This window comes from Mastacembelus armatus, chromosome 15 (genome assembly GCF_900324485.2).
Source record: "Mastacembelus armatus chromosome 15, fMasArm1.2, whole genome shotgun sequence".
NCBI classification, from domain to species: Eukaryota; Metazoa; Chordata; class Actinopteri; order Synbranchiformes; family Mastacembelidae; genus Mastacembelus; species Mastacembelus armatus.
The window spans coordinates 13,593,757-13,619,465 of record NC_046647.1 but is presented as its reverse complement, the minus strand read 5'-3'; the positions used below and the strand labels follow the sequence as shown (position 1 = coordinate 13,619,465).

The 25,709-nt window shown below is 38.0% G+C and overlaps 1 protein-coding gene across 2 annotated transcripts in view; it reads left to right on the top strand.

Moving 5' to 3' along the window:
- The window catches only part of khdrbs2 (KH domain containing, RNA binding, signal transduction associated 2), a 49,831-nt gene that overhangs the window by 21,945 nt on the left and 2,177 nt on the right, over window positions 1–25,709 (top strand). Inside the window, exons 4-9 of one of the 2 annotated variants that reach the window (XM_026309692.1) lie at window positions 4,319–4,465; window positions 13,194–13,321; window positions 14,735–14,909; window positions 22,910–22,992; window positions 23,563–23,621; window positions 24,981–25,077. In XM_026309692.1, the coding sequence (XP_026165477.1) occupies window positions 4,319–4,465; window positions 13,194–13,321; window positions 14,735–14,909; window positions 22,910–22,992; window positions 23,563–23,621; window positions 24,981–25,075 (687 nt within the window). In that variant the 3' untranslated portion in view covers window positions 25,076–25,077. Of the gene's footprint in view, window positions 1–4,318; window positions 4,466–13,193; window positions 13,322–14,734; window positions 14,910–22,909; window positions 22,993–23,562; window positions 23,622–24,980; window positions 25,603–25,709 lie in introns of those variants that run through there. The other variant, XM_026309691.1, reaches the window with a different exon arrangement.

Sequence of the window (25,709 nt, the reverse complement as noted above, 5' to 3'; positions counted from 1 at the left end):
ATGCTTAGTCCTTAGGGTGGGGATGCTCCAGTCATGTCTGGAGTATATATGGAGTGTGGAATGACTGTTGTGCCATTTGTTTTGTTTTTGTTTTTTTTTTTCCTCTGTGAGGCATTTACTGGATCTTGTCAAAAACACAAGATGACCCAGTAAGAACCACAATATACAAACATGAACACTTACAACCTGATACTGTATAATTGCAGGGAGATGCACACTGTGCAACACTGAAGAAAAATAACAGACCATTCAGAGTTCTTCTCCAAAGGGTGGCTATGTAATGATCAGATTTAGCTTGGTGGTTTCTGTGTGTGATATTGATTTTGTGTACAGTCTGAAGGAATCTGTGAGGTGACTTACACCTAAAAGTTGTGACTGAAAGGCTGGTTTATATTCGAGGCTGTTGATCACAAGGTGGTGTGGACGGGTGTACACATAGCCATAGTCCCATTACGCGCAACAGCACATTCACATCACTCATTTCTGCCATCTCACCCAGTTGTTCATTAGGATGCATCAGTCCAGCAGTAGGGTATTTTGCATTAGAGCAGCCCACCCACTCACATTAGACCATATGGTCAGTATTACACCTTCTGCACAGGAATTAGCCTGGCATTAGCCCCATGATGCTGAGTCATAAAGGTCATGCACTGGTCAAAGCAAAAGCTGCCAGATTAGAGAGTCGAGAGTTTTTTCCTGAGTCCATTAAGTAGTAAATGTATACTGTAATATCAGCTGGGTACACATGCAGTCATACTGCAGCCATGCTACAGTAACTGGTATTTTTCTCTGCGAGCACTGCTTCCACTGTAAAACAGTCTTTGGTGACAGCGTACTGAAACAACTCGTACAGGGTTAGCTGCATGTTTTGATCTGATCCATAATGACGGAGGCTTTCTGACAGAGGATGTGAAGCCTGCTGAAATTTTAGAAGCGAGTGTTAATTAAAGCTGACTTCTCCCAGAGGGTAGGGAACGGCACTGCGATAGAAGGACAAAAGTTTGAATTCACAGATTGACTAGGTTGAATAAAGTGCACGAATGGCATCCCCCCCCTCTTCTTAACAGCCACCAACAAGATGTTCATATGCAAGGCTCTCACAGCTCCCTCACTGTCGCAGTGCAGGATGAACGTGTACAGGTTAAAAAACATTTTAACCCTCTTTATTTTGGCATGACTGACTAATCTCTACATTGTTGCAGCAGGTGCATTTGTAACTAGTATGAGTAGAAGAAATGTCTGCACTCCAAGCCTGAAATCACTTTTGAGTTTTTGTTCCATCAGAAGATCCTTTTTAAACACAGGTAGGACTGGCCCCAAGCTATGTTACTGATCTTTTATGCCTTTCAGGCCCATGTGAAGCCTCAGGCAGGGCCCCTCAGGGCCTGCGATAAGACTAAGATTCGATTTTCGTGTCAGACTTATGAGCAATTTGAAGTATGATCTTGGACTGACATCTTTTGTTTACTCTTTTTCCTTTTCATAGACTTGCAATAACTCTACATTATTCCCCCAATCCAACCTGAAAGGTCACCTTTTTACATTCATGTTTTTGCTTCATATTTTCTGTTTTATCTTTTGAGACCTCAGCTCTTGTGTCATTGTCACTATTCAGCAATGGAATGAATTGAGAACCTTATTTTAAATTAAAGTCTGTTCCAGGGATATCAGTATATGCTGACAAGCTTTTAATGTCAATGCTAGCTATGTTTGCCACCTTCGATGTGAACTCCATAAACAACAATACTTCATAGAAACATCAACTATTCGATATATGACTTTAAGTAATAGTCTAGTTGTTCAGTGATTTTATTCATGTTGTTTTAGAAGAAAAGCTATATCAGCAACTTTTCATATCAAAGCCCACGACTTCAACAACAGTGTAGCTCTAGTCTCAAAATGACCCGAGGGAAAATAGTAACAAGTGTCAACAAAAGCTGAACATTAATACATTAATAGAATAAAGTAAGCGTGCTGTATTTGCTGCTGTTCAGTTTGCTTTGTACTAAAGGTAGTTATTCAACTGCACAGTGCAGCAGTAAATACACGATCAGATGTATTTTCTTCATTCATTTAATTCTGTAGGTCTGAGATAATCACAGACTTTGGGTAGCCTACTTCAGTTAGTGTATTAGAGCATCTGCTGAAACTGCAGAAAAGAAAGCAATAACATTACCGTGCTAAATAAACACAGACTAGACTTGTATTGGGTTCACTGGGAACTGTGGCCCTGAGTACACTGTCTGCAAAGTTAATGCTTCTGGATGAAACAAACTATTTGAAGCACTTTAGGTTTTTGACAGTGAATACAGTTCACTTTCTTGGGCATTCCTTACAGACAAGACATCAGACTCATCATGGCAGTAAAAACATTGGTGTGACTAACAATGAACAAGTATACATAATTATCATGTTCCTTGAAAAGAAACAACATATGGAGGATAATAGGGCTAAATGCAGGCAGACTGGCATGGTTATTATCTAACACAGGGAAAATACAAAGACTTACTGTGAGTCCAGACTGACAGAACCAAGTTGTACAAAACAAAGGCTGACTGTGAGTCCAAACTGGGATCAAAAGCATAAAGCAAACAATCCAAGAGCAGGGGGGAAGGCAAGAGTTAAAGTCCAAACATAGGGAAATAATAAAGACCCAGGGAAACTCATGGCCATGAGAACATCTAGGATACAGAGCACACACAAGACAATGACACATGGGAAAGCAGGAGGTACATATACTGAGGTGTAGATTAGGAAGGTGGGCGCAGGTGTGAGAGAGAGAGAGTCAGGTGACTGAGTCCTGGGGCTGAATGAGGAAATGACAGTTCACAGACTGTACAAAAGTAACCAAGACTAGAAAAACACCAGGCAGAGACATAACGAGGACCTGGACTGAGACAATGAGAGCAAGACACTGACTCTGGAGCACCTAAGTGGAATACTGCATTATTCACACTACTAAATGTCCTGTGCTTTCTCTGCTACAACAAGTGACAAAATATCTGCTTTAGAAAAGGCACCGTACCTGCTGTTTGATGTTTGTGTTGCCCATATTTACATCATCCTCCTTTCCTCTTCCTCTGTCACACCATCAGTGAAATAAAAGAAACACACATACATAAGGTGTGTATGTTTGTTTGATTTTTGTTTACTGAACCTGTCATACCTCACCTGTCCACCAGGTGTCTGTCTTCCTGTATGGGACACCTGTCTCTCATCAGCTGATCAGTCCTCTTCTTACCGTGTTTGTGTGTCTACTGTTTACTGAATGCTTGAAAACCAAGTAAAAGCTTTGCCTTTTGACCTGTGTCTTCTCTGTCTGCATGTGATAATTTCTGATACAACACTTTCATTTTTTTTGCCTCAGTGCCTCTTTTATGCCTTTTTAAGGGACTTTCAGGGACACATCAATTCGATAAAAGTGGTCACCATCAAGACGACTCTAACTATCTGCCACATGTGGGTCACAAGATGCCTATTCATTTAAACATTTCCAGGAGCTGTTTTGCAGATCCTCCAGAGCATTCTTTACAAGATCAACAAATCATAAAATGCAATTTCTATTGGAAAAACATTCACTAACGACATTTCTGGTGCCAGAATTTTTATGCAGTTGTCGGATGAGCTACAATTATTCTCTAGAAACAGAGTGAGCAGAAGGCCACATATCATTTAGAAATGTTTTGTGTGTGGTACAAGTGTCTTCCTGTTGATTAATGTAGTGATTGCTCAAGTATCTCCTTGTCTAAAAGCTAAACCAAAAATGTTATTGTAAATTGTAGCCGTGCATGTCCAAGAGGGCTTATGATAAAAGGAGGAAAAAAGGTGGAATTTTGTACCTCAGTCACATCAAATCTCCTCATTTTCAAAACAGTTTTGGAGCAGGAGTACTTCATCTGCAGATTGTTAAGCAAACCATCAGTATGGCTCTGGGGATGGAGATGTCCATCTGTCTTGGTGCATAACTTCCTGAACAATGTCAACTATTGGATGTATTGCTATGAATTTCTGTGAAGATATTCATGTATTGTCACTGTGAGCACGTTATCATGCTGACTTTAGCGTATGCAATACTTCAAACCAAAGCTGCTAGTATTCTGAATATAGAAAACTGGCTTCCAAAGTAATGTCTCACTGATATGTCTTTATCCAGTGGTGTATTTACTACACATTAATTCAAACAAGCTAATGTTCCATTTATTACAATATGCATAATAGGATATTATTAAAAATACATGTATGCTAATTATTTGAGTTTTAGGCTCTTTGTTTGGAACACACATTCTTCAATTGCTTTTGTTTTGTTTTTTTCTTACAGGAGGAAGAATTAAGGAAAAGCGGGGAGGCAAAATATGCCCATCTGAGTAATGATCTTCATGTTTTAATTGAAGTCTTTGCTCCACCTGGAGAGGCCTATTCTCGCATGAGTCACGCCTTGGAGGAGATAAAAAAATTCCTAGTTCCAGTAAGTTTAGTACTTTGCCTTATTTTTTGTTGCACATGAACTTCAGTCATTACTGCTGAGCTGATCAGTTTTCCACCAGGGTTATTAGCACAAAGCAAACCTTAACGGTATCCAGTGTTCTGGGGAGTATTTAAGGTTTGTTTACACAAGATTTAAGTGTGAGGTTTTTCACTGCATTACAGCTGCCGCGCTACACTACATCTCCTAACTTACAAATGAAAAATAATGTATTCAGCAATTAAAGTGCAGTATGGAACAACTTGCAAAACTCCAGCAACTTATAGCCTGGAGAACTTCACAATAATTAATGTGCGTGTTGTGTACTCTTGCTGAGTCTAAGCTGTAAATATTAATCAAGCTTTGCAAATGTGACAAGCCTAATAGAGGAGTTGTGCTGCATGAGTCTTCTTTATAGAGCTCATGTCTATAGAGTACATGTCTGCTCACTGGACCAGGAGGATGATGATACTGCATCTGCACTGAGCAGTTCATACCCTTCCAAATACAAATCACTTTGCACTGTCTGCCAAGAACAAGTAAAGAAATATAGTTATTAATCTGTTCCTGATGTTTCGCTCATTCAGAAAGAATAATCTATGTAATCACTGTTCACATCTTCCATATCGGATTTTCTTTGCCTTCACACAGTTGAAAGTCTACAAAGGACGGCAAATATTTCATTGGAGATTTAATAAAAGCTAAACATTTATTTATTGATTGTAGGCTGTTCACTAGTTTAGATTTACTGTAACCTCAGTAAAATTAAAAACAAAAATGGAGACAATATTTTCACTGTCAGAGCTGCTCAAGTGTACCCAACTGTTCTTCCTGCTCCTCCTAACATCAGTTCATGAACAAAATGCAGAACAGACACTGGCACTGTTTAATGTTAACCAGGCTCCTTTTAGATTTAATAAGATACAACTATGATTTGTCATTAAAGCTCTTGTATAACTGAAACATGAAAATATTGTAATACGTAAAACCCACAATTGTGTATCATCATTCATCAGCCACCGATTCACACTTGCTCTTGAGAGACTGTTGACGCTTTCAGAATCATTTCCTGTGACAGTTTACATTTTTCAGGCCATCTTTATGGGTTTATCTGTGACAGATGTAATTCTTGGCTGGTTGACTGATTTTCACCCTAGTTCATTTTTGTCTGTGTTATGAACTTGTTTTTTGTCCTGAATGTATTTCCACCATGGCAGCAAAATGCATTACACAAGCCTTCAGAAACTTCTGCAGGTTAAACTGGGCTGATAAAACACTTTTGGGGGCTGGCTGACTGACAAAGACCCACTCTACATGGACTAAAAACACTAGCAACACTACAGCAAAAACCCCAAAAAACACTCTCTATAGAAAGGTATATCTGAGGTTGTAGATACTAATCATCAAGACAGCCCCCACTTTTTAAATCTATTTGATCCTTGCTGACTGGCTCATCATTGAATTTGAACCCAAAATATTCCTAAACAGGGAGTCCTGTTTAGTTTGACTTCCTGCCTGTTTTACCAGAAGTTGTCACATTTGGCGTAGTAGGCAACAGGAACAAGGATGTATAACAAATGTAAACAAATGAGGCAGACATTACATTGAAGAGATACTTGTTTGAAAGGAAGGTTAAAAAAAACAAAGCTTACATATAAAGTGGGGAGCAGGCAGGTCCTAGAACAGATTTAGGGACAAGTACGAGGAGGCCAAAAGGCAGACTGGCAAGAAGTTGAGCCCACAACAGAGTCCAAGACAACAACAATCTGGCAACTGACTCGTGACAGTGAGCTGGTATATACGCAGGAGAACTGACTAGAAAAGGCGCCTCAGGTCTGTGGAACAGGGAATGGTGAACAGGTGTGCTGGTGTGCAGGGAGCCAGGTGATTAAGATCATTACTGTTGTCTTTATCATTACTGACCTCAGGTACAACATGTGTTTTTTCTGTTTGTTTTGGTATTGAAGGTCATACAGATTTTCTAAATACCATGGTATGCCTCGACAGTGTGAACCAGCCTACATCAGCACATCTTTAGGTACTGTTTTTTGGGACAGCAGGGTAACAGTAAATTTGCTGGCACAGTCTCAGCTCTCACTTTATTGCAGTACATTGAGAGAAGATGAGGTATTGTGTTCTAAATTATTCTCATAGCAGTGCACCCTCATTTCCTAATTAGCGTACACACAGGATCGGCTGTAATACATTTCTTTTTAAATAGGCACACACATTTAATAAGCAAAGACAGTTTAGGGCAGACGAGTTTGAATCTTTTGTGAAAATCTGCCAGCAGAACTAATGATGCAGAGTAACTAGCAAGGAACCATTTCAGTAAGCGACAAAAGACCTGAAAGTCATTAATGTGGGTGACAAAGCATTGTTCGTATCATTTGTATTTGGGGACATCCAAAATCACGTAGTGGCAGGTGGAAGTGGACAATAAAAGCCTTCAGTGCTAATTCATTATTATAAACGCCTATCCAAAGTAAAAACATCAAATAGTGTCAAATAGAGGAGAAAAAAAAAACACATTAAGTTATATCATCCAGGTTTATTAAACGCTTTTCTTCTTATATTATCTTTTCATGATAAGTAGCCAAGGGAGAAAACTCAGAATATTTAGTGAAACCAAAAAAAGGGGAAAGCAAGAATTTCACCCTAAATGCATCTTAAACTATATCTACTCATCAATAAAATTATGAAAAAATGAAGACCATCTATTTTATAGCACATGCTTCCTCTTTCAGGGATCTTATGGATTTGCAAATAAACTGCACATAATGTAACATAAAAGGCACCTGTCAGTGTCCAATGCAAAAGACGTTTCCCATGTACCTTTTTTTCCCTGTTGTTGTTGCACTGTGTGATAGGAGGGTGCTGGCAGAGTACAAAAAACTGTTGTGAAGTGCTACTGGGAATCGATTTTGCTGTAAATTACAAACGTGGATTTAACAACTTGATACAACTCAATATCTAGTCCTCAAGTACTTGGGGAGTAGTACTGCATATATGAAACAAGTTGTATTAAGTATTTTGTTGTTCCAGAGGGAACTGTGTGAGTAAGTGCTGGTTTCCAAATGATCAAAAAAAAAAAAAAAAAATCAGCAGTTAGAGTCAGCTTACCAGACCTCCTCATCTCTGTTTGACGGTACACACCAGAGGCTTCATTTGGAGCTACTAGCATAACACACCTCAATCTCAGTGGTCAGTTTGCATTGTGGGAAATGTATGTGCAAGGTCTGACAAGGAGGAAGAATGCATGGAATAAAAAATAGGACGTTCTGTCACATCAATCTTGATCCTCTTTGTTTTAAAATGTCCAGTGTGAGTTTGGGAATAGTATAAGACAGGCATAACCATCCCGTGTTGCCAGCACCACAAACATGCGTATATTCAACCAAATAGTGTGCAACTCTATTGCTTCTCTCTGCCAACTCACCAGGAAATCTCCCAGTGGTCCAGTGACATGTGACATTACACTCTAGAAACCAAACTTGTACTACTCTCATCTCATCTTTGAACAAAAACTCAAATGGGTTCGTTTTCTATGAAAGTAAAATTCATTTTAATGTGACATGACCCCTATGATGCTTGAAAATAAATGCCTTACTCCTATAATTAAAAAAAAAAAAATAACAAAAGGTTTCCCATCGAGTTTCCACTGAGCTCACATCTGCAAAACAAGAAAAACGAATACACACTCTTCATCTGACATGAAAAAACACTCCCTGCATAGGGCATTTGTCTAAACTAAATCTAAACTATTCATCATTCATGAACAAACTGTATTTCCGATTAAAATTTAAGATGCTTAATTAGTGTATATTTTGTTATTCATTTAGTTCTGAGTAGAAACAGAACTCACAGGCCACCAAGAAGTGCATTTGTCTGACTGCACGCTTTATCAGCCGTTGAAATGATTGAGAAGCGAAAGCTTATCTTAATGGCAGCCCTTGGATCTGCCATGAAGCAAAATCTGACTACAGAAATGCTGTCAGTGCTGTCAGCTCAATTCAATATACCCTAGGAAAGAAAAGAAATTCAAACCTAATGAATGGACTATTGCAAGCTATATACAGAGTATGTTAAAAGCACTGGAGGAGGACAGACTTGAACTCATGGACTTCATCTCAGGCCAAACTGCAGTGGGGAGCATTTGGCAAATAGATTGTGTCACAGATGCTTTAAACAAAATTAATTTGTTTTTACATAAAGTCAAAAGTGAAGTCCAACAATATATAACTGATATTTAAAGTGGCACAGGTATGCTTGTTTTTACTTTAAACATAATTTGCATAATTTGATGATCACAATAAAGAAGCTGAGCAGTAACATTAAAGATTGGTCTGGAGTTGCAGAGGTGTATTTAAGGCTGGTATTATCTGCAGCCTAGATCCACACTGGGCAGTGCTCGGGCTGTCTTGCTGTGGAAATGAGGAGGGTGCAGTTTGTGTTGAGTGAACTTTAATATCAGCCGTTTTTGCTCTTTATTAGCACACATTATATAAATTTATGGCAACTTAAGGTGTAAAAATCATATAAAACTATGATTAACTTTCATCATTACTTTCATAGTAGCACTGATTCTTCTCTGTAGTTAATATCCGTGGCCATGAATCAGCACAATCAACTGTCAGTATGGACCAATGAAGATTAATAAATGTAAACCTTTGGTGTCAGCATGTACTGAATCAAACTCTAGATCTAACACTAAATGAGCTCTTTTGCTAAGAGGATTTGGCTCATGCTAAAAAATGTATGGGCGTATGATGCAGATGATACAGATTAACAGCTGTCAAGGCTGTGTGGATGGTTTTGTGCCTCTGGATCATCTGGCATGAGGTGATTTGACAGGATAAGAGCATTCATCAGAAGGTTGTGCAGGTCATCACATACTACGGTGAGTTTTCAGACTTTCTTTAGACAAAACATTTAGAAACCGGTACCTTCCTGCCTTGCTTGCACATCCATGACCCACATCCATCGCAGACTGTAGAGTCAGTGTCATCTTCAAAAGGTGGAAAGTGGTGCTATAAAAATGTTAACACTTGAAGTCTCCTTTTCATTTGCCATTGTTGAATGAATGTATTGAGTGAATTGTGGCCTGTGACAATATTATTCAGAGCCATTTTTATTTGGACAATGTCTTCTAAGGATGGAAATGAGCTCTTCATCCAAGGATGCCAATTCTGCAATACAAGTGTATGTTTGTGAAAATCATATGTCCCTGGAAATTGCAGGTTAATGTTGACCTGTGTGCCTGCAGTGTAAGTGAAGAGGATATCTCATATGCTTTAACAAATTCTTCCCATCCACCACTGCAGGCATGACACAACTCGAACTGTGTGAGAGCTTTTTCTGGAACATCCTGTTCACCAGATATGAGAGGATTGTGAGGTCATCTAGATAGATAAGGTCTGAGTCCTTTGTGTGCTGATCTAAAATGAGATACATTTCAGCACACATTTTGTTAGCTCTTGGAAAAACTGGTTCATTCTCGATTACCATGTGCCATACATCTGCTCAATTTCTGAATATACTGTATACTGTTTGCACTATCTGCTGAAGAAACCAGTGCATCTTCTAATATACAACCATCTGACATATGTGAGAATAGTGATTTAATCATAGTAACAACAATAATACATATCAAATAATGTCTCTATTCAACTATGTTGTTTGGGAACACAGCGACCTTAGACTGTATTATCCAACAAAGACCACAAAATGTAATCAAAATCTGGGACTGGTTTGTTTTCCTTTGTTTGTGGAGACATGTATTTACTTAGCAAAATCATTACACCTGATGCCTTGAGGTTTCAGAACAGATTTAGCTTGATAATATCTCTCTTAATTAAAGCGTAAATCCACTGAGGTTGGTTTTACAGAAATGCTGAATTAATTTGTATTGGTGTGTCTACAAAACTGTCTGACAATACAGAAGCTGCTCATCTGTCATTTCATCCTCAGAAATCAACACATAGATATGTACATGTAGACCCAATCGCAAGAGTGACTGGTGTCACTGTGAATGGTGTCCTGTATGCCCAGTGGTGTCCTGTATGGCCAAGGTCATGCATGGTCAGAATTCATCTCAGTGAGTAAACAGTCTGACCCGAGAAGCCTCAGCGTGGGGTTTTATCTCTGTACACTCATGTTAACGCCTGTGCTAACAGTCAACTTTTACAAGCTCTGGCAGATTTGTTGTGCTTCGGATAAGCTACAAGCTTTCCAATTAAAAGCTCTGCCAGTCTCCTTGAAACCAACAGAACGCTGTAGGCCTTATTAGTTCAATAACAAGAGGAGCACATGTGTGCGGTGTGTCAAATGACTTGAACATCTACCGTCAGGATTTTTTTTTCCGTCTTCGATGACATGTGGGTGTCAGAAATGTGTTTCAAAACCTGTGCATCATATGGGTCCGGTATGAAACACATCCAATCACTTTAAATGAAGGACTGTGACAGTATAACATCCTCAGTATGTGTTTTTATTTTTTAACATATAGCTTGGAGTAGTATGGAGGGAAAATAATGCTCAAGTGTTAATGTTACAGGAGCAAGGCACAGAAACGCATTAAACTATGTCTACAACATCCCTAGTTCAGTTTTAGCTGGATACCTTTGCTAATCTCCCATCCCTCTCCCATCATCCCCTGTCACCATATAGTCTACCTATGAAAAAAGGTGGTAAAAGGCCCCCAGAAATACCAGCAAGAGGCAAAAAGACAAAGTATGATATGCAAATGTATGCTAATTTTTTATCAAGTGAAGCTTTTGATGTTTTGCTGCATCAGTACCTGAATAATTTGGTGTCATTGATCCAAGAGGCTGCTCTGTTTTGGAGCAAACTAACAAACTATCTAACATCATGAAACAACTAAAGCACATGAAAAGCATTAATTATAAATAGCAATTTAATGAAATTCATAATTTCAAGCAAAAACAAGTTTGATAGATAGGTTCAAGACTTTTATTCTTTAGAAAATGTTACAATCTCTGAATATGTAAATTAGATTAAAGGTAACTAAAGAGAAAACATAACCCTTCAACAGAGGAAAATGAAGACAGCCTTCTAGTGTCAAACTGTACATTTATTACCTTCATGATGAAGCTCAAACATCAAACGAAGGGGAAATAAGCGAAACCTTTTAAACAGAGGGAGACTTTAACCCTTTTGAGAAATTGTGGTAACAAGTGACAATTAGCAGCTCATATTAAAAGATCCGGCAACATTGTCATCTGAAGTGTAGTTGTTAGAACTTATTACATAAAATGTGTGATTGCAGATTTGGCTGCTAGATTTGAAGTCTGATAATGAGTCTACAAGAAGAGTTGCTTCTCACACATTTTGACAATAAATGAGTTTCACAATTTTTGGTGTTCACGAGAATGATGTAATCTAATAATAGGCTTTTGTCGAAGATTTGGTTACATTCAGTGTCAAAATCATGCAAATCTCAGAGTGCACCAATACACCACTATGATATCCTCGTGACTAAGTGTGGGGTAGGTGGCCAGAGTGGTATAACATAGTGGAAATACAGAAAAATGGCAGGAAATGGTAAAAAAAAAAAAAGAAAAGATGACACTAATTCGTGGTGAATATTAGATTGCTCTGTGAGCTGCAATCTAACCCTCACAGAACTTGCACCCCCATTAACGTTATCTAGTCCTTCACTTATCAATGCACTCTAGACAGAGTCATATCTCTTGAGTCATAGTGCATTTAATTTACTGGGTGAATTAATGCTCCCAGAAAGACGTCATTCACTCCATTGTAAAGACTTAAACGTAATGATTAACATAGACCAGGGGAAATTATTTTCTACTCTTCTACTGCCTCACATGTCGGGAAATGTACTATATGATGAAACTTCAAGTGCAGGGTGGATTGGAGTTGAAATTATTTATTTTCTGTAATGACCTTTATCTTTTTTTACAAATTTGTTCTGGTGATGTGAGTTTTTTTTTTTTTCCTCCGTAGTTCTCAGTGTATGTCATCCAGTGACACAGAAAAAAAAGTTAAAAAAAACACTGACAACCAAAAGAAATTCTGTTGCTGCCTCCACTGCTTTGTTGTCATTACAAAAAAAAAACAAAAAAAAAAAAAAACATTTTTCCCAAGGTAGAAAATCTTGTGGTTTGGCTTAAGTGTTTCTGAGAAATAAGCCTGTTTATCTGTCAGCAGTGACAAGATAATGAATACTGCTTTGTCCACTCCCTTATCTGCTGTGTAATGATCCATATCATGTTGATAACGGGTTGAGAAAAATGGTTCAGAATCACAAGAGAAAAATATTTCACCCAAACTTGCTGAAACTGTCAATTATAGGCCGTGTTTCCTGAAAAAGCAAGGAATGTTTTTCTTTTGCTTTAAAGTGAAAGGAGAAGTTTTTTATTTAATTTTTCTTTAAAATCCTTCTTCTTTGTTCTGGTTAGACATTATTATGGCTTTCAGAAAGCATTTTCTTTTAAGGGATATTTATTGTCTCTTCTGGCATTGCTAATTCATAGCATTTTGTGTCCAAACATAAATAAAGAAAACATTCTTCAGTGCGTATTGAACAGTAAGCAACACCATGTGCTTCCTGTGTGTCTCAAGATAATTTTAATTTGATGACATTTACTGCTGTTGCAAGCATCTGTCGCAGTCAGAAGACAAATGTCCATGTTTTTTTTTTTTTTTTGGCTTTGTTTTATGTGAGACATGCTGCATTTTGTTCCCGCAGGACTACAACGATGAGATCAGACAGGAGCAACTGAGAGAGCTCTCCCTATTGAACGGATCTGATGAGTCGAACAGAGGGAGGAGTGCACAAGGCAGAAGTGTACGACCAGCAACCTCAATTTCCACCAGGTAAAATCCTAATTATGGCTGCATTTCAAGAAAATCGGAAGGTTAATCTTTCTATAATACATCCGAGAAAATGTGTCAGTCTTCAGATCACTTCTGCTGCTCAAGCTTTGTGGGTTACGTTGTTGGATTGATAGGTTAAAAATAGTGTGTTCTTAGAGGTTATTATTAAGATCAGTTTTTCTTTGCGGTACAATGAATCACATAGAAAGATTTTACTTTATTTTATTTTTTTATTTAGATAAAAATGTTTTAATAATATAAAAGCAAGTATCTACCTGCATGGTGAATTTTCAGATAAAGTGGTTTGCTGGGAATCATTTCAGTTTTTCATATCAACACTTTTCCTCAAGTTGTAGTTGGATATTACGTGTTCCTTTTCTTTTTTTTTTTTTCCACTTATGTTGCTGCTCAAGCGGGTTTTAGGATCTAGGCCGCACCAACTACAACAAATCTTAACAATACAAAGCATTTTATTAGCCATGCATGAAGCTGGTAATGTGAAACGTCTACCTCTTCCAGTCTCCTTTATAGTTTGTTTTTAGTGCAAATTGCCTGTAATCTACCTGAGCTGTGACAGTCCCGCAGGAGTAAGTAAGTACAGTTTGCCATGGTAGCCTGGCCTAATTCAGGCAGCACATGTAGATGAGCTAAATCCAGCAGTAACATGGGACAGTCCCATTTTAAAGCCACTACCACCACTTCCCTACGCAGATTTGCTCCTTGTGGCACACTGATAAGCGATTATTGTAAATCTCCATGAAAAATAGACACCGGTAATTCCCATTTGAGTGGCTATATTTTTGGATCACAATGGGCTGTTACCTAGTGAAGGATGTGCCAGAGCAAGTGAGGGTATCCTGGCTTGCTGGACAGTTACACTTCCATTAAAGAAACAATCCATCTTAAATTCCTCCTGGCATCTGGTTATTGGCCTTTGAAGTTTCTCTACTGGATAACGTAAAATTGGTTTTCACTCCTTTTGAAAACCACACCTGTTTGACTACAACCTGAACCTGAATCAGTACATTCAGGCAGATGGAGAAGTGATTTTGTACAAACGCTGGCATGACCCTGTTTTATCATGTTATTGAAATAACCACACAGCATCCCACAGGCATGTTTGGAGAGCAGAGAAAGACACAAAGTGACAATCTTCCTCCCTGTGATCATTACAAGATCTACCTCTGTGCCAGGAGAGGTTGTGCTAATCTTGTGTTTCACCCAAGCATACAGTACAACAGCCACCAACTGAGGCAGCCTGCATGCATATAGTGATAAGATGGATTTAACACATCTCTTAATGTCTTAACTCCACTTTTCTGCTGAAATCACAGCGGCTTATTTGCAAATGTAGCGGAGTAAGATTCTTAGGGAAAATTGATGCCATGTTTGTCTGTTCGATTGCTTTACCAGGGGCCACAGAGGCTCAGGAAGGAGTGCAGCAGCACCTCGGGGGACAGCGGCAGCGGCACACAGCAAACTTCCCACGACTGTTTTAGCGAGGGAGGTACAAGCTCCGAGAGCCAGGGGGGCAACAGGATACAGACCCCCACCGTTAGCAGTCACACATGAATCATATGACGACTATGTAAGTTCAATCCTCTTTGCACAAACTGAAAAATGTAGCTGATAGTAATGTTACTTGAACTGTGTGTAAATCAGAGTCGGTTTAATCCCCTTTCATGTGATCTGGATGAGTCTCTCTTTACACAGATAGGTAGGGCATTCAGGGACATGTGTTTGAAAAATTAGGGCAAGCAGGAAATTAGTGGAGTATATTTTTATCTAGTTAAGTTTTAAAACTATATCATCAATTCTGTAATGATTTTGGATCTTTGAGCACAACTCAAACCTATTCATTGTGAATAGCGGCACCATTAGCATGCACAAAGAAAATACTCCACTTGGGGCTATAAGTAGTGTCTTGACCAGTTCTATATGAAACCTTTGTTCACACCACTTTGAAATAATGCTGGGATCCATATCAAATAAAAAAATTAAAAAAAAAAAACAAAAGCAAAAAAAAAACATCAAGCCCTTGTTAAAATTATGCTTTACCTCAGATTGTAGAAATTTGTCAAGGTCATTTTGAAAATACTACACAAGGTGAGCTCTAAGTTTTATCCAAATGAAAAAAGGCAACACTTTTACCAGTCTATTTCCTCAGAGCCTTCCTGCTAAGCAAAGCCCCCATGTGTGCTGGCAATTGAAGATTGGGCTGTCTGCATGGGGAAATGCACAAGCGCAGTCTCATTACCAAACCAAATTGAGTTCTGATGTAGAGCCTGTGTATTTCTGAGGAGTGAGAAAGCGAGGCATTTCTTCTCTTTGTAATTGGAGGGTGGGAGCACAGAGACTAGGGGATTATGGAAAGATGAGTTTGTCCTGAACATTTTCTTTCCTCATATCTCACTTTGCTATTTTTTTTTTCTTACTACATTACACAATTTTCTTTGGGTATGTTTTTTTTTTTTCCAGAAGGCAGCAAGACCTCTTTATGCAAAAGGTTCAGGTTCTTTTTGTTGCTGTTGTTTTTTCAGTCAATGAGTATACAAGATGTTGTACTCTTTGGTGTTATTTCACTACAAGAGTCTTGCACTGTACAATCTAGTGAAACACAATAATAGATCAGCAGCTGTACACAGATGCATCTTTGCTGCTACATCCTGTATTTGTACTGTACGGGTACAGTGTAGATTTCTCCAGAGACCAGCGATTGATGGACTCTGTCAAAGTGTCAGCCTGTCTCATAAAAGTGATACTGTGAGAATGTCCATAATTGTATCTAATCGAGCCTGGTATTGATTTAAAACTTTATTCGAAAGCATGAGGAAGCTGGTAGTTATCATGTATCATTGTTTTATAATTTATGAACAGAATGTTTTTTCTTTATCTTTCTCCCACAAATTCACCTTGCTGTATCCTTTACTCCAGCACTCCATCTTTGTTCGCAGACTTTGTACAGTGACTGAAGTTTGCTTTTGCTGTTCAGGTGCACAGAAAGCTGCCCATCAATCACTGAAACCACATAAAGCAACACTGCCAAAAGCAGAAACAGATACTCACTCTTGTTGGTTTGTGTTTATCCTGTTACGAAATTCAAGGGCAAATCGAATTTTTATTAAGGATGTTAACGGGTAATTCTGTTCATATTTTAGATTTTTTTCTACTGTCAAATCCCCTAAACAATAAAGCCAACAGTTAATTGGCTCAGAATTAGCTGTGCATCCAAAACTTATATATTTTATATTTTGGTTCCATAGAGCTCTGTTGTTGTCCAAAAAGTATTAGACACATCAGCGAGCCACACCGTTGCGCTCGGTGACATTTTTTTATAACAATAAACATCTGCACTGTAGTTAATTCTCAGTCAGGTCCATTGCTTTTGTAATAACTTGCTAGATCACCAAATCTATATTAATCAATAGCTGAAAATAGTATACCTATAGCGCCCGGTTGATTCAGGAAATTATTGAGTCTGTAACATTATGTTATAGAAAATGTTAATGACATTTTAAGTCCAGCCTAATGACATTAGGACCAACATGTTAAATTGCTGTAAAATTAACTTAAAGGGCTGCATGTTTGAAAGGGGCTTTTAATACCTAATTCCCAATAATGTACAGTTTTCATGTTTGCAAAATGGACACAAATTATTGTTACAGTAGCTCTGGATGGTCCGGATTCCTCTCAAAGTCCAAACACATGCAGGTTACTGTAGGCTAACTGGTGAGGTTTAATCAATATACTGTACAAGAAAAAACAAAACAAAACAAAAAACTTACAAAAAAACAAGTCACTTAGTGACTAAAGCCTCGTTGCAGCTACTGTTTGGCTTGCAGCATCTCAGCCTTTTGGATTCGTATTGTCCCTAATGCTTTTCTGCACAGTCAACACAACAAGTTATTAACACTGCTGCACAATGTTCTGCCAGAAACTAATTTGCATAGGATTGCTTATTCATAAACAGCACATACACATGTAGTTATGTATGCATCCTGTAGTTTGCAGTCATTGCGTTTGGCGAATGAATGACAGACTATTGTTTTCTCTCCAACGTGGGGTGATGTTTCTACAAACATTTGCTGGACCAGGTCATCATGTAACAGAGGTTCCTCTGGAGACTCTAGTGATTAATAGACTCTGTCATGTTGTCACTGTTGTAAAACTAATACAATGACAGTGACCACTGTACCTCTTAAGTAACGATTAAGAAGTGAGGTACATTATGGTGCTTTGCTGTGGAGGGAGTTGGAGAGGGTTCAGCATGTATAAATTGATGTATTTATGTATTAATTATAACACAGGCTTTGTTCTTCACGTTGTGATATGAGATACTCATAATCCAAAGGCTGATAATTGCCAGGCTTTCCATTTTGAGAAACAATGTTACATATTAAAACAGAACATATTAGAAGTGGCACCAATTATTCTCTGTGTACATGTACGATCTGTCTATTCACTCTGGTCCTTTAAGATGGAATGTTTCTTAATTATTTATCATTTATTATTTATGACCAGCAGTCATAACAAAAAAATTAAACCACTCCGTATATTCTCAAATAAATGGTGGTGATCACAAGGCTGTTTCTTGCATTCTGGGTATAGATGAAGGCAAAATAAAAATACCTTGAAATGACTTAAAGTACCTTCTGTTAAACACCTTTTGAAGCATAATTAAAAATACAAAGAGTTAATGATGTGTTAGCTTTAAAGTCCTTGACAGTTATTTGCAGCTACCCATCTACATTAAGCTTCAAAATGAATCTCTCGTCTTTACTTAAAATTCAGATCTGTTATCCAGTCAAAGCAGGCCTATTTTCCAGGGTTATCCACTACTTTAGCATTCAGCCCACAACTTACACCAGAAAAATATGTTCCCACTAACTGTTGCTTATAGTCAAGCATGTTATTTCATGTGGCCCTGTATTCATTCTATATATTTTTGAAGCTTTTATGAGGAGTTTATGGTTTCGACATGAAGCTTTTGGAATAGGGAGTCCAAGCTGTGTACAGACATAACTGTGACAGTCAGTATTTCAGTTTGCTTGGTGTATTTCATTTTTAATATGAAAATTGCCTTGTCATTTTCGATGTACTGTTTGCAGTACGCTTTAGAACATGAAGTTGCTACTGAAGTGCTAAAATTACCACTAATAATTATGATTAGATTTTTTTCAACAAGCTTTAATGAATGAATGTTACTAATCCTCTAGAAAGAGCAGCAGTGAGACATTTTAGTGTAATCAGTAAAAGTTCCCCCATGTGAGCAGTGCAGCAGGAGATTAAAGATGTGATTGATGGTATTTAGTATAGACTGGGACCAAGGCCTCAGTTTAGTGTTAGAGCTCAAACCTTATCTTTTAACGTCAGAACTGATGATAGAAAAGAGAAATCTGAGGGCGACACAGGACTCTGTCCCCCACACCAGACCGTGAATTGTACAAATTGCTGGTAAAAAACTGCAACACATAGCTTGGTTTTCAAACCTGAGCCCTGCAACCATACCGAGGCTGTGCGCAAAATGCCATAATGTGATTAAACACAGAGCTTTGGGAGGCTTTGAAGAAAAAAAAAAAGTCTAATCTATCTACTGTGGAAAAAGCAAAAGGACACCCTTTTGAAATGGGGAAAAATTCTCCCCATATCGTCAATTTCATGAACATAAAAGATGCGTGAGATTCCTGAGGTTCTGTATATTTCTTGAAGGAGAACAATTTTTCAGGCCACTTTTAAGGACAGCATGCACATCTGCTGTAATTGCTTTATAACAATGGGTTCAGATGCACTGTTGGAGTTCACACTTGTTAGATTAATTATGGAAATTCTCCATGCAGAACTCTCCTGTTTATTAAAACAGATGTATGACACACACAGCCACTTGATTATTTAATAGAAGAAACACTCAGGTAGAATGTATAATGGCCTCAGTCGCGTCACCGGGGACCGAAGCTGCTGGTGAGAGAAGAACCAGACAGATGCAGTTACATGTAAAGCTGCAAGCCAGCAAGTAATAATGTTTGAATACTGCTATCTGTCTTATTTGTTTATTTTAATGTTCAGGTTCCCTAAAGCCAATGTTGCAAACATGATATAGTTAAATGTCAATCCTTTTTCTTAGATTTAACTATGACACAACTGGAGGATGTACATTCTGAAGAAAACTCCTACTTTATGTGTGTGACAGGCAACAATAGGTGTTCGCTGATTGCATTTGCACATGTAGAAAGCATCGGAGAGCAGAGTCTATTCACTGAAACAAAGGGCTGCAAATCTAATTTCCCTCCACATTCTGCTGCGTGGAGAGGCATTCACAGGCAGCTCCCTATGAAGATCAGTCACTGTCCGGGGACATGCAGGTTGTCAATTGATAATGAAGCACAGTGCTAAGGGCTTTTAGGTTCTCGCTGTCCTAATTACACTGAATAAGGACTCTTCACCCTTGTGTTAGCATTTGATTTATTTCCTCTGCCTTGTTAAGAGAACCAGTGTTAATTGTTTTTACAGATGAGTGTCAAACTGGACGAATCAAGCCTCATTAATTAGGGAACGGGCTATTTACACACAGTATCTCGTACTACCTGAATGGACTCTATGTTATGGATTGTATAGTTTTACAAAAAAAAAAATCCTTTCATAACCACATATTTATAGTTTTACCTACTAGCTTCTTATGGAGCTTTTAACAGCCTCTCATTGTTTTCCTCATAGAGACAATTCAATTTTTAGTTATTTACAATACATATATGACGAGATGATGAGATCAACTTTATTCATCCACAATATATTATATAATGATATATTATACAGGTGTAAAGAGTTCATTTGAAATATTTCACAGTTTTGGAGTCGTTGCAGACACACGAGCAGACACTTATCACTTCATTTGAAACATTTGAAATTCATAGGTGTTGAAGTAATGAAGTCAATTGTTTCATGCAGAGATAAACAAAAACAAGCTGCTGCTAGTATATCTCATCAGCTGTAGTTTTCTGACTAAATCTCTATTATTGTCAATTATTTATTCCTAATGAACTAATAACCTGTGATGGATGATGATGAACCAAAGCTTCAGAGTCAAGACAAATTTATTTAGTATTTCTTCAGAAACTATATTTTGGAGAGTTAAAAACATAAACCCACCACCTGCTGGTTTAGAAAATGTAAACAGCAGCATGACTCAGAGATAACTTTATCAATACCTTCCTCATGGTAAGCTGAGCACACACACACATCTTTGCAGTAAACAAACTACAAACACTATGCTGGGCTATGATGTGCTCACGTCTCCATCATTTATTTATTTCGCATATCTAATACACAAAGAACAGCACTGCCATTTTTTATGTATCTAAAAGCAGCGCCAATATCATTATGTTTCACTGGGAAAAAAAAAAAAAATCACCCTTTTATCACCTCAACCTTTCTATTGTTTTATTTTGTTATTAGTTCTCATAACTCATAGTATTTTTCTAATACATTTGACTGAAATGAATCCGCTGATTACTTTCCAGTTATAGTCCAGTATGGAGCAATTTGTCATGTGGAACTGCTGACAAAATGGTCAATTACTGAGATATACATGTCTCTGACTCTGCCTTTGTGGGGAAAGACTCATGCAGGGAAAGGAGAAGTATTGGATCCCCTGAACAACTTAATCCCTGACATAATCCCTAACTTTAATTTAGTCAAATTCATGTTCACACAAATAAACCCGCACAGGAACCAGAGCTGTTTGAATCAGCATTGCCCAACAGGAGAGGACGAGTGCGTACAATCGTCGTAAATGTGATTTCTGCTGTGTTAATGCGCCTGATGTCCTTCACACTGATGTGTCTGCTTTTGTGTCACAAAGCATTATGAAAAGCAGCCACACCTAATGCAAGATGATATTACTCGATATTGTTACTGACAGATGTGGAGGAATAATGCGCTGTTGAGACCACGCCTGGCATAAATCAAATTCATTGAAGCTTTCAGCACATTTTATTCTGCTGATTTAAAATGTATTCCATCAGTAAAAAGAACTGAAGTGTCGTATGTATCATGGTTGAGCTTGATTTAAAATAGCAAGCTTGGAAAGGATTAGAGATTGGATCACAGTGAAACAGAAACATAAGCACTTTAAAATCCACTAAATCTTCTTAAATGTGCAAGATCCAACAATTACAAAGGCAGACAATAGCTAAGTTTACTGTTCTGCACAGACTTTGGCCTTTCTCCACCGAGGGTGTTATGCAGGTTAAGCTGTTTACATGAACCTTCTGCCGATACTGGTTATCACAGCTGACATGAATAAACCATCAATAAACCAGAATATTATGTGGAGTACTTTCTTAAGTTCAGTCCACACAACAGTGCAGGTTTGGTTTCAAGGGAGGAGAAAAATGTTGCTGTTTCCTACATTTGTATGAAAGAATCCTGTCCCTCCCTGAATGGTGTCTGTAGTCTCATACATCCCCAAACACCCCCTCTAAGAAAATAGGGCAGCATGAGTGCAAAGAGGCAAAACCCAAGGCAAAAAGTCCAACACGTTCGCTGCTGCTCATAAAATGTAACTGCTGTTGAGTGCACAGTCACATTTAAAAATCAACTCTCATGAGTGTATCAAGCTCATCTTTTCTCTGACTTGGCAGCTGAGCAGCCAAATCAAATTGTTCTGTTTAGAGAGGCTCAAGGAGTAGATCTACTGGAAATTTAAAGGTGTGATGGACAAAAACAATATAGATTATACTGAGTTGCTTTTGTATATACTGCATGGTTTATGCACATGACAAAAGACGAAAGTGAAATGATGTTTATGTGCCACAATAACCAATTTACTATTCGATATTAGAAGCAACCCCTTCTGTGGTTTCTTCTAACCAAGTTATAATGTTTACTCGAATTGTTCCAAAAACAAGTTACTTGCATAAATGGGTTGAGGAGTTCTCTGTAGAGGTAAACAATCACTAAATGGATTAACAGACTGAGAAAAAGGAGTGAGACACGACAGAATGAGTTGTAATGGGAGCTCTGCAGACAGTTTTGCCTGCAACAGCATTACATTATTAAATTACATTACACATTGTAAGAGTAATATATAGGTGTTTTACTGGCTTTAGAGCTGCAAAGACTGGTGTGTTTTATTTTTGATGTGGTTACCACTACTAATGGCAGTACAAGTGGCCAGAGGAAATACATTCTGCAAAACATTTGTATAACTGTTCATAAAGTCAGGAGATCTTTACTATGTGTCGCATGTTGTTCAGTCATGGGCTATTTGAACATGACTGCAGTCACTTACTGGCTTTCTGTGCGTGTTTCCTGAGTAGCTACTTATCAATAACTGAGATCCATTTTACTGTTTAGGGCTCAGAAGTTGTCCATTAGGCCCCACTAGTGAGACATGTTCGGCAGCAAACCTGAATCAATAATCTCTGTTGGGCATGATTTTTTTCTGTTTCCTCTGCTATTATAGACACAAAGTAATGGACTTTCCCCATGGAACTAAGTATTGATTGTTTCGATATTCATCTCTAACCAGTTGGATTGGATAGAGATGAGAAGACAAGTCGACTTTAATGCTTACAGCTTGTTTCCTCGCAGGGCTACGACGATGGATATGGTGGAGAATATGACGATGAAAGTTACGAAGCCTATGAGGACAACTACAACAATCAGTCAAAGAGGTAATCTTTAGACAGAAAAGCTGGATTAAAAACGCCTTTTCAGACATTTGACAATTTTCAACCACAGTAGAGCTGAAATGTCCTTCAAAGACACGTCAGTCAACAACATGGGCAGTGCGGTTAACCTCACATACAACATGTTGCTGCCATTAATATAACTGCTCACCGGAGAATCAAATACATAATAAAATAGTCCCCAACAAATGAGCTTTTCACTATTGCTTAAATAATGTTTGTAAAAGTGCCCTGCTGTTTTTAGGAAATTATTCATCTATTGTTGAAAATTTGCAATATATATATATATTTATTTGGGGCACATTGTCTAAGATTTATGTGGAATAAATACACTCTGGACGCAGACAAGAGAAAAGTTTAAAAGTATTGACAGACACAGCAACACCTTGTTGACTTGATTTATTGATTATAATAGAGCAAAATGCCAGCCTTGACTTGAAAACATTTTTTTTTTTTTTAAGTTAAACATTTCAGTAACCTTCTACATATAATAAAAACAAAAATGTGAAAAATGCCTTTATTTTGACTGTGATGTCTCCACTGTATCTGATTTAGCATTTCAGAATATTACAAATACGGCCATGGAACCAGTGATGAATCTTACAACAACTATGGTAAGAAGATCTTACTTTGTAGTTTGTGTTGGACATCACTGATCCAAAATGAGTCTCAAATATGATTTTAATGTATTATCCCCTTCTCTCTCCACTGTAAATTATCTAAGGAAGATGTGCAACGGTCACACACATACCTGATAACATCAATTACTCAGTTGTACAATATGTAATGGCATTTACATGTATATTTTCACAAATTGGTGGGATAACAACTATAAAAATAATTAACCTCCACTAAAAAAACTAGTTTATCAAATATGAAAACATTCTAGGATCTCTTTTACACATCCAGCTTTAAAACATCCTTGGACTTAACTTTAATTGATTCCTGACAAGAAAAATAGCACCTTTATCACTGCACTGTTACTCAAAAGATGTTTTACATAGAAAAAAAACTAAGGAAAAACCTTGTGGTTCCAGTCCACTTCTAATCATCCTCACCCAGGGAGCCACTTCTGCACGCTTCACCCCTTTTACCATCCGGGCGACAAGCTGCATTTGACTAGAACAGTAAATGTGCCAGTGGGTGCTCAGGGGGCTAAGCGTTGCCCATTGTAAAGGTTGAGTGTTTTGGCTTTTGGATATGTGCCCTCACTGGCTGATTCCAGAAGGGCTGTTACTATCAGCTGAGTAACCTCTGCTATGCACATAGCTGTCAGAAAGAAGAAAGTAATATAAATTATAGAAAGTAATATAAAGTAAATATGTTTGCATCTACAAAAACTGCTGAGGAAGCTGATTTACCTTTACAGTTTTGATGTAAAACCATTTAATAAGGTTTCATATGTAAAGGGAGCTGCACATTCCCTCAAACCATCAAGTAAAACAGGTTTCAATTTTAACAAAAATGTTGAAATCACCAAAAGCAGAGGTACGAGGTTGTCACATGACAGCAGCGATAAGCTGGTTGCCACAGTGTGTTTGCAGGCTCATTCATTTTCAGCACAATGAATTGTGCACTGGGGTGTTGAGGTCGGACAAAACCAAAACCAAGGGGGCAATGATTTGATTTTCTGCTCCATAAACACTTTCTTATTTGGAAGCTGCGCAATGTGCCATGCAGCAGAGGTGGCCAACTTTATGTAATTTGGCTCTTAGGAAGGAACTGCTGACAGTTGGATCTCGGTATTGGTTCAACAGAGGGCAAAGAGCTTATGAAATTAATTTTCTGTGGAGAGAAGCTGCTGTAGTACCTGGAATAGAATTTGCTCGCTTGAATTTTCTTGTCTTTGGTTAAATGGATTGTGAGAAGATGGTATGCGATACCTGAGCTCACAGTTCGACTTTGTGACATGAACTTTCCCAGCACAGTAACTGCAACAGCTTTCTACAATGTGTTTTTAACTGTTTTTGCAGAGGAAGAGTGGGCAAGCACCCGTCCGAGTCCAAAAGCCCCTGTTTTAAGGCTGACGAGGGGGGGCTACAGGAAACATCCCTATGGTAGATACTGAAGGTGCTCCAGATATCTGACCTCCAATATAAACAATTTCTAATTTTTCTTTAATCCCTCATAAAATGTTGTAACAGTTACTTTTTTGTCTATCTCCTTCAGAAATTGAATTTAAAAACCACATAAAGCACACATAAATCCATCCATGTACAGGAATGTTGTTCTTAAATTGGCTGTGAAAATGCCCTGGAGTTATGTCAGATTTTCAAAATTAAACTGCAGGCTTTTTCGTACACGTTATGAGTCAGATTTTGAGAAATTAGTTTCCATTTATTGCCTTTAACACAGTGATCACCTGGACAATTAATAACACAATAAACACAGAGGAGTTGTTTATCTTCTCAGGCGCTCAGATCTGTCATATTAGGCAGTTATAGCTCAGACTGGTCGTGAGCTGTGCTGTCTGTGATGAATTGGTTGATTTACAGATGTGACTTCACCACAGCACCTGACAGCAGCAACATTATTCCTCTTTTGCTCTGCTAATATCTACATTAATGTCAATGGAAAGGGAAAACCAGTAAAAAAAAAAATTGTCATGGAACATCCTATGGCAGTTGCCTCCTAAACTGACACAAGACAAGACACATAATGAAAAAGTCTCTGCATTTCCCTCAATACCATGGAGTACGCCC